The sequence below is a fragment of the Lutra lutra genome, chromosome 6 (genome assembly GCF_902655055.1).
Source record: "Lutra lutra chromosome 6, mLutLut1.2, whole genome shotgun sequence".
Lineage (NCBI taxonomy): Eukaryota > Metazoa > Chordata > Mammalia > Carnivora > Mustelidae > Lutra > Lutra lutra.
Window position 1 is genome coordinate 52366520 of NC_062283.1, and position 9873 is coordinate 52376392.

Consider the following 9873-nt stretch of genomic DNA (forward strand, 5'->3'; position numbering starts at 1 on the left):
TTTAAATGTCCAGCAATAGGAGAAAAGTTAAACCAGTCAACTGTGGTATATCCAGTAAAGTGAAATACTACAGCACCAGTATCAATGCTAAAATACATCTACGCATACTGATAGAAAAGATGTCCAAGACAGCTTTAAGTAAAAAAACAGGCAGCAAAGTAACTTATATAGTAAGAGTTCTTCATTATAACAATAATAAGCATATGGCGGACTAAGGACCTACTTAGAAACTGTCCCTGCTCCCCTTCCCGTAGGGGATTTACTTGGAGACAAGTCCCAGAAACCAGCTTCAGGTAACAAAGCCCAGATACAAAGGTGGGTCAGGCCAGGTGGAGACATCCGATCAGTGGGGGGATGCATACTGTCTCCCTGGTTACCAAGGAGTATGAGCCCCGCCCTTTGGGCGCCAATCCCAATCAAGGTGTAATAGGCTGGTTCAAATGTCTACTAGGGTCAATTGTAACTCAATGGGTCACCTAGCATCACTGTGGAGTTTCCTGTGTGTGTTACAATCTCATTGGCCACCTGTGTGTGGCCAGGCCCGACCACATGGCCTTTGCCCTTAATAGCTAGTCTGTGAAACAGAGAAGGGTCACCCTCTCTTGTAAGAGGTGCAGCCCCGAACGTTCGGTTAGATTCTTGATGCTTAGTGCGAAATAAAGCTTTGCTTGACCTTCGCTTTGTATCAGTCTCGCTCCTTTAATCACGGACCCATTATTGGGGCATAACAGGTGGTATATGAAGAGAAAAGATCTGTAAGAATACATCCTAAAATTGCTAATGGCTGGCATCACTTCAAAGAAAGCAAGGGAAATATCACTTTTTTCTCTTTGAATTCTTTTAAGCATCCAACCCATATTACTCCTTTAATGAGATAAAAACAAAGCCACATCATGGTCCAAAGTCAGGCCAGTTGCGCTAACACCATGAGCTCTGAGGTCTCAGCATCTACCAAATCAAGTGAAGCAGTTGGTGCCCATGTCACATACTCACAGGTTTAGAAGCCACTTTCTGGCCTTTGCACATGTTCATCCAATTTGAGCTCCTAGTTTCTACCACAAGTCAGCCGACAGCCCCTCCTGATGATTTCCCAAGATGGGGGTGTAGATTGTGGAAAGAAAGGTGACTAGAGTGGCCAGGGCAGACAAAATCCTGTTCATCTGGCCACACTACCCAGGAATCAGTCTGGAACATGCTGTAATTAGGTGTAACACCTCCTTCCACCCACTACATAACAAATCCATTCGTTGTGGTTCTTGGAAACTGAAATACTATATTTCTTCCAACTATGTCAAATTCTCTAGACTCTAGAGTTACAGCCTAGATAAGGAAACTCTTCAAAATAATAATGAGCAAAAAAATATTTTTTCTTTTTTTTTAAATATTTCATCTTCTAAGAGTTCAAAGTATTTTACACTAGACGCACATACACACCATTAGATCTTCCAAAATACCACATGCAATAGTAAATTACCATTCCTGTCCACTAAATAATACCTAAGAGAAAGTAAATGGACATCCAGAAGTTTCTCCTATGCATTTACGAAGATCTGGCCCATGATCTCATCATCCCTCATAACTATCAGATGAAGTAGAGGACAAACATTTCTAGCCCTATGTTCTGGGTAGAGTCCTAAAATAAGCAAACTTTCCCAAGACGTCTGTGAACAAAGACAAAAGCCTGTAGCAGTCACTAGATCCTCACCTAAAAGAATCTAATGCCTGTTTGTTCCATGGCACAGCAAGATCATAGTTGAGATTTTTGTCATCATTGCTAAAAAATGTTTACCTTACTATTTCTGACCCTCCTGTATAAATATCAACTATGCTTTATCCCCAGAATGTCAAGTTGGTGGTACAGAGTCCTTTTTAAGAAAATCCCAAGTACCCTATTTATTATGGTATAGAAATTACAAATTCTGCACTAGGAAGCTGGGAGGAAGGTTCAAGGTTCCCCCTTTTTCACTGAAAGAGGGGAGGAGGAACTGTGGAAACAAGCTTGTTTTGCTATTTTACCAGTGTGCCTCAACTTTGTCAATTCCAGAAAAGTTTTATTAAATAGTTTTACTTCTCCTCAAAGATTTGAGCCATTAAAAAAAAAAGACATGTAACTTCCAAGTAACTCAAAAATAATAATTCTCCAAGTATTAGTCTTTCAAAGCATCAGATGATGATGAAACTAACATTCATGGTACAGAACAAACATAGTACACCTTCATATTACTCAGAAAAATGGAACGCACAGGCTTGCCAGCATTACTGCGGGTTCATTTTTATAAACTCGATGACCACATTTATCTGAAACCCAAAAATAACAATCTCTTGCCATTCAGAGCACATCTGGCTGTTCTTCTTTCCCCTGAGCCAATGCCTACATACAATCCTTGCCATGTCTTAGCAAGCAATTTGCAAACTGAATGCAGACACATGCTACAATTGAGAAAAACGTGGAGGTAAATGTTTCTTACTTAGCGTTTCAGAAAGTATGAAGTACCCCACTCAGTGCACTATTAGAAGGCAGCACAGCGGGAAGAACATTGGATACAAGAGCAGGAAATGCCCAGTGTGAATATTGTGGACAAAGCTGTCTCCCCTGTTCATCCCCACAGGTGCCGTATCATTTTCTCTGGCCTACACCACCACAACAGGCTCCTGACTAGTCTCCCTGACTCTGTACTCTGCCCTGGAATTATCTAAACAAAGCTCTAACTGTACAGCATCTCTGCTTACACCCTGACCATGGGCCTCCTCTACCTACAGGACAGGGTACACCTCCTTCGCAAAACTGTCAAGAGCCTTTCATGATCTGGCCCCAGGCTCCTCTCCAGCCACTCCCTTCCACTCAGGTGTCACCCACTCTAGCCATCTGGAAAGGACTGGGGTTTCTCAACAGCTGACGTGCTTTTTTCTTCCTTCCAGTCTAGTGTGAATGTCACCACCTCTAAAGCCTTTGTTCAGCTCCTCAGAGAGTGTGAGACTCCTCAAGGTTGCCAAGAGCTTTCCGTACAGGCTCGCTCCTAAGCTTCGACACAGTGCCAGGCCTCCTTGCTCCCAGGTGGGCTCCCAGGTGGTAAATGCTCACACAGAGTTGGGAGTCCAACATCAGCTCCAGAACTGACTTTGACCAACTTCCCCTAACAAGATTCTTAAATAATTTTCTTAAATAAGTCTCAATTCCTGCCTTTGCAAAAAAACTGAAAAAAAAATTTTTTTTGCAAAAAAACTGAAATTATAATGGCTAAAGTATGCTGTTACTCAATTTAAGAGAAATAACTTAAGTAGCTAATGTCTGGAGCTCAGTGAAATCTCAGTAAGTGATGTTATTCTACTTAATAGGTACCAGGTACTCACTCAAAGTCTCTTAATCAGACAAAGTCTACCTTCCACTTACCCAAGGCAAATTACAACTTCTCTAGGTCAGTGTCCTTACCTACAAAAGGAGGGGGGGAATTGAGGGCAGGCAAGAGGTAGAAGGGGAGTTAAACGAGTTAAACGAACACAGAAGAGAATCACAAACAATTGGGATCCTGGATGGTTCAGTCCGTTAAGTGCTTAAGGGTCTGCCTTCAGTTCAGGTTATAATCGCAGGGTCCTGGGATAGAGCCCTCCCCCACCAAAGGCTTCCTACTCAGCAGGGAGTCTGCTTCTCCCTCTCCCGCTCCCTCTGCCCCCCTGCTTGTGCTCTCCTGCCTGCGAGCTCGTTCTGTCAAATAAATAAAATCTTTTATTCACAAAAAGAGAGAGAGAATCACAAACAATTAAGAGCTAAACTGTATAACAAGGTGTCTGAGAAATGAAAACAGCTTTCTTATCTTGACAAATGTGTGGATCATCACTTTTAGAGGGAAGCCCTCTCCTGGGCTCCCTTCTTCTTAAGCTTTGACTTAAGTTATTTTTATGATAATGTTATTTAAGTATGTCTAAACATAAAACTAGGTATGTCCTCCCTGTGCTTTAGCTCTTACAAAACTAGAAGGTGAATCAAGGTAAAAATCTGACAAAAACCAACCAGAAAGAACTCAACATTAATCTAACATGACAGATGACAACGATGCAATTCTGCAGTCCTCGCATGGCTGCGTACAACGGTACAGCAATACCTCGGAGCAGGTTCCTGTCTGCCTGCGCCGCCGCGGGCTCTGTGACCCCTTCAGCTACCCATCACTCTTCTCTAACAAACGGCCATGAAACCTTTGTTCATGGAACTTCCAGCGATCACCTGACACAAGCACATGATCTCTACAATAAGCCCACGTCTGTTCTTTTCCCCTCGGCTAGAAACAATTAAGGGAGTGCTCAATCAAACACAGATTATGACACTACTAAAGACCTTATGGATCTACTCACTTGTGACTTCATCTAGATATATGGAATCTATGATTTTTTTAAATTATCTTTGAAGAGAACATTAAAGTTTTAATTCTGGTTTAAAAAAAATCATTTACAAACTCCCAGGAAAATGTTTTCCAATTCCAGGTTAAGAAACATTGTTTTATATTTTTAAAAAGGGTCTTGCCATAGTATCTACAAAGACAGACATCTTATATTTGACTGTAAGTGCTCTGAATGCATTCTCTCTTTAGTCCCCAGAATAACCCTAAAAAAGCAGGTACTACAATGATAAGTGAGGAAACCTAGTCCTGGAGAAAGAGTCCAAGTGATGGAGCAGCATTTGAGCTATCTTATTCCAGCACCCCTGGCCTCTGCTCCTTCAAGACAAGTCCAAAGAGCCTTGGTCCACAGACTTGTCGGCTAGGAAGAATGGCTGTACCACCCATCAGAAATTGAACTGCAGGAGACAGACCTAAATTGAAACATGGTAAATTTAAGACAAAAGGGACTTATTCCAAGTGGGAATGGATATCCTCTTAATAGGTCACAGTTGGAGATGTTGAAGTCATAGTGAGAAATTATGTTTACAATGTATAAAAATTATTTCAAAAACAGAAGACAAACATGCCCGGCACAAAAGAAATGAAGACTGGTAAGACAAGACTACTAAATTCAGAATGACTTTATGCCATGACTAGTTTCAATAGATTTGTGTACAGGAGCTGTGAGACTGTAGGGAAGGGAACACCATGACTGAGAAACAGGGGCAGACTACCCGTGACATCACATGGGAAGACATCCATGCAACAAGCATGTGAGTGCCCACTATATACCAGATACTGTCCTAGGTTCAGCCATGAACAAAAACATCCCTGTCCTCATGGAGCTGACGTTCTGGTTGGGGAGACAAAGAACAAGTAAGCAAGCATATAGTCTAGAGTTAGGTAGTAATAGTGCTCTAAGGGCTGGGGAAAAAATTAAGCAGGATATGAGAAAGAATAATGGGAGGGAGTAGATATTTGAGATAATGTCATCTGGCCATCATCAAAAGGCCAACTGAACTCTAATTAAGAGCAGGTAACAGGGGCACCTGGCTGGCTCAGTGGGTTAAGCCTCTGCCTTTGGCTCAGGTCATGAACTCAGGGTCCTGGGATCGAGCCCCACCCACATCAGGCTCTCTGCTCAGCAGGGAGCCTGCTTCCCCCTCTCTCTCTGCCTGCCTCTCTGCCTACTTGTGATCTCTGTCAAATAAATAAATAAAATCTTTAAAAAAAAAAAAAAAAGCAGGTAACAAGATGAAGCTCAGTTTTATAAGCTTCCTGGGCTCAACAGCATTCATTCAAAATATTTGCTGCCCATTAGACGAGGCTCTGTATTGGAGCCAGAGAGAGCACAGTAAAACACACATATGCCAAGGTATTCAACAATCCATGTACCTTGAAGGGAAAACTGATGGTGTCAGAAACACTGAGGAGGTACACAGTGGGGCGGAGGATCTTGTAGAAGACAAAACAGCTCCGCCATATCAATGACCTTTAACTTCTGAAGTGCTTTCCAGCTTGAAGCAGCCAGAGACGGTGTGTCTAACCAGCTAGACAGTCCTGAAAAAAACCACTCCCAACTTGAATGTTCTCAGACTATATTAGAAAAGGATAGATGTCAGAGCAGTGATATGCTCAAGGGAAGAGAAAGAACCAAAGGAGGAATATTTGTATCCGACTTGGCTAAGTTCATTCAACAGATAAAAGCTGTTTACTGAGCAGGACGTACTGGGTGCCAGGCTCTGTGCTCACTCCTAAGAATAAGCAAAAACACACCAGCATCTCAAGGAGTTTAGAGACTGTCTCTGTTAACACACATGCCACAGAGATCTAGCTGGGAGGAAGTGGGAAGGAGATGGTGGATGGGAACGGGATGGTGAGACTATCACCTATCTGGGGTCAGGCTAATCTCCTAAGCCCTCCCTGCGGAAGAGCAGCACTGAGAGGCTATCACAAGATAGACAGCCTGTTGAGGATGGGGATGCAGATTCAGCAAAAGGTTAGGTTAGGTAAGTAACCATAACTGCGATGCCCCCTCCACTCCACACTCACCACATCTGTCTCCCCACAAAGCTGTGACTAGCTCCTAAGAATCATACCTTCTTTAATCTCTATATCCCCACCAACGACAAATGATGAAAGGTCAATAATTGTTTGGCAGAGGCCAGGCTTAATGATGTGAGTAAAACAGGAAGGGTCAAATAACTGAGGTTTTAATGGATTTGAGAAACTGAATATGCCAGGTTCCTCCTAGGTGTCCAAAGGTGCAAAATGGGGCAGGGGGTGGTGGGGCGGAGAGGGGAACGACAACTATCCAGCTGGACAGCCTTGAAAAAGTCACTTCAGGTCTGAGTTTCAATTTGCAAAACAAGGAAGTTGGATCAAGTCAGAGGTTACAAACCTTTTCATCATTCTGAAGCCAGGATAGTGTGTGTATCTTTGCTGCTGAGGTAGGGGGTGCAGTCTTCCCCCTTGTCTGTGCTTCCAAATAAATTACAGAGAAGAGAACAGATAGCCAGCATGACCACCACAAGGACCTTGGGGGTCTGTCAGCAAAAAGAGGCCCCCTAGTGATGGGGCAGGTAAAGAGAAAGGGGTTGGAGGAGAGGGCAGGGACAGCAGCAAGCAGCGCTAATGAGCACTACAGATCTCAGAGGTGAAATAACAGCCCAAGGAAAGACTGTACCTTTGAATGAAATATCTGAGTTTTCAAGGTGGTTGTTCCTGTCTGGTTTATACAAATCCAGGCACCCAGACACAATAAGTCATGAAGTAACAGGTTTTCAACAACCTAGAAACCATAAAACTAATTTCAGAGCTCTAAGAGCAATAATTACCCATAAGCAAGACCACCTTTAGTCTCTGAAAAGCTTGTTTATTTGCTGTATCTATAGAGTGCTATCAGACTATTTTGAGCTTTTGAGAAGTTTCCAGTTAGGATCAGTAAGGATACCTAACACTTTCAAAACCCATAATTTCCCCTTACGAAGCTGAATTCCCCAACATTACAGGAAAACCCACAAACTTTGCAGAAGAGAGTGAAAAGCCAATCCAGTCAAAGGAAATCTTCCAATTCTACTAAAACAAACAAACAAACAAAAATACCACAAGGAACACCAAAACATTTCTAGTTAAATAGCTTTTCACTCAATCTTTTAATAACTTCATTCTGACACACTTGAAAAGTATTAAATAATATAGTCTGTATTTATGGCAATAGCAATGCCTAAAACTTATTTACAACTTAAGGCTGCAAGTGAGCTTATGACTTTCAAGTCAAATTTAAGGAAGTTAAAAGCCAGACAAAGCCATGTTTTTTGAAATGCCTGCAAAATAATAAATGCCTGAGGGAATTGGATGGCTTTTCTGCTTCTAAGCTAAATAAAGCTTGGTGGGGGGGCGCTTTACAAAGATCCCAGTGAGGATAATCTGCGTGATTACACAGAGCAAACCATCCAATTCCACATGAACCAAGGAAAAGTTAATCCAAGAATAATACTTGAAATATTAAGAAAAAGCACATTGTTCTCCTTTTTAAAACACTCCAGCAGGGCTGAAGAAGGTATCAGGTCATTTTAACAAGCCAGATCATTTGACTAGCAAGTGTTTCTGTGACAGTGCCTCGGCCTCATGATCACTAAAGGACAAGAAAGATATCTGTGTTCCAACTCCAGGCCTCGGGTCCTCCCCCCGACTCCCAGCAGTCTAGTCTCCCTACTTCCTGCACACCTTTGGATTACTGCACGCCGACTTCCTGCACACCCTTGGATTTGCGATACCTTCCTCTTCGCGCTTTACTCAAGTTAAATTCCCGGCGCAAGTTCGAAGGTTAAAAGTTCGCAGTCGCAGACCCTCCATTAAAGCTCAATCAGCATCTGTCCCTTAACAAGTTCGGCCTCAGACCACTGATTAATTTACGTAAACAACTCCGGAGAGGTAACGCATCACAGCAAGGACAGAAGTCAGCAGGCTGAAGGTACCCGCTTAGGGAGAGGCGGCTGCAAGACTGGCCCATCAGGCACGGCCTCTGCTGACATTCACAGCGACTCCTTCCACGCAACAGGTCCACGCAGGCAGGGGCCCAACAGCGGGCACCTGCCCACAGCTCCCAAGGCATAGCTCTCCTCCTACCCGATCTCCTCCTACTCACCCCCTATTCTCGACCGGTCCCGGAGCCAAGACCGGCCAGCCAAACTACAGCACTTTCAAGCACTGCCCACCAGCGATAAGGCCCAGGGCACATTCCTCGGAAGATGCCGAGATAGTGCGACTCTCCTGAGGGCTGCCCACCTCCACCGGACCTGTCGGAGCCAACGGGTAAGCGCGCCCTGGCCAGTGATCCAGTGATCGGGGAATGCAGCGCAGGGAAAACTGCCCAGGGAGCGATGCCATGCTCTCCTTTCACCCGGGAACAGCCGGAGCCACCTGGCTCCTCACCTGCCCGGGTATCGGGACCAGCTGTTAGTACTTAGACGTGTATCTAAACTACTTACCAGACCAGAACGTTTCCCTAGTCGCACAAGCTCCAGTGACTACTGGGAAAACAGCAAGTCGCTCACTTGTACAAAACGACAAGGAACTTTTAATGCAGACGGTGGGGGTGGGGAGGAGTAAGGGAGGAAGAAGCAGGTGAATACAGGTAGTGGTGGTTCTGTGGGACCTGCGGCCCGGATCTGGAGATGGGAGGACGGTAGAGTGGGGAGGAGAGGGGAAGAGGGGGAGAGGGCTGGCCAGGCTCGTCGGTGTTCTCCCGAAGACTGCGCGCAGGTGAGGCCGGACACTCACCTCTGGCAGCTCGCGGAGCTGGTTGGCGTCCAGCAGCAGCTCCTCCAGGCTGCGGGCGTAGCGGTAGATCTCCTCGGGGACATAGACCAGCGAGCAGTGGCGCCTGTCGATGGTCTCCACATGACGGTTGCACCGCCACAGGGGGATGCAGTGGAACATCGCCGCCCCCGCCGCCGGGTCCCGAGCCGAGTCGCGGAGACTCGGGCTCTGAGCCCGCTCCGTCCCGCGGCTCCGCTCCGCCCGCTGTCCACTCCGCACTCGTTGGCTCCCGTGCTCGCTAGCTCCTCGCGCCGGGGTTCGCGGTCCCAAACACTCCCAGGAACCTCGGGCGGGAGCCCCAGCCGCGTCCCAGCGCCCCCGCCCGCCAGCGGGTGCGTCCCCTCCCACCCTCCAGTCGCGCCGCCGCTGCTGCTAATGCCTCGCGGAGCTTCCTACTCGCGGCTGCCGCGCGACTGAGCATGCGCGCCAGTGGGCGCGCGCGAGGGCGTTTCCCGGCCCGGGGGATGCTCCGCTCCGGGTTTTCCTGGAGACCCGGAGCCAGAGAGGGTCGAAACCTGTGGGCCGGGTGCACGGTGTCCCCCTACTCAGGCTGGGACTCGACGAGCGCCCGGCCCTCCGAGGAAGTCTGACCCCAGTGGAGCTTGAGATAAAGATGAAGCAGAGGAGAGATGGCATGAGGGGAGCAGAACAACTTTGATTTTTACTTAACTCCCTC

General features: G+C 46.0%; 1 protein-coding gene across 2 annotated transcripts in view; it reads right to left on the reverse strand.

Annotated features, from left to right (window-relative positions):
• The window catches only part of LRRC1 (leucine rich repeat containing 1), a 130070-nt gene extending 120482 nt beyond the window's left edge, over positions 1 to 9588 (reverse strand). For both annotated transcript variants that reach the window (XM_047733943.1, XM_047733942.1), the window contains exon 1: positions 9159 to 9588. In XM_047733943.1, the coding sequence (XP_047589899.1) occupies positions 9159 to 9317 (159 nt within the window). In that variant the 5' untranslated portion in view covers positions 9318 to 9588. The remainder of the gene's footprint in view (positions 1 to 9158) is intronic.
• Between the last annotated feature and the right edge of the window lie 285 nt (positions 9589 to 9873).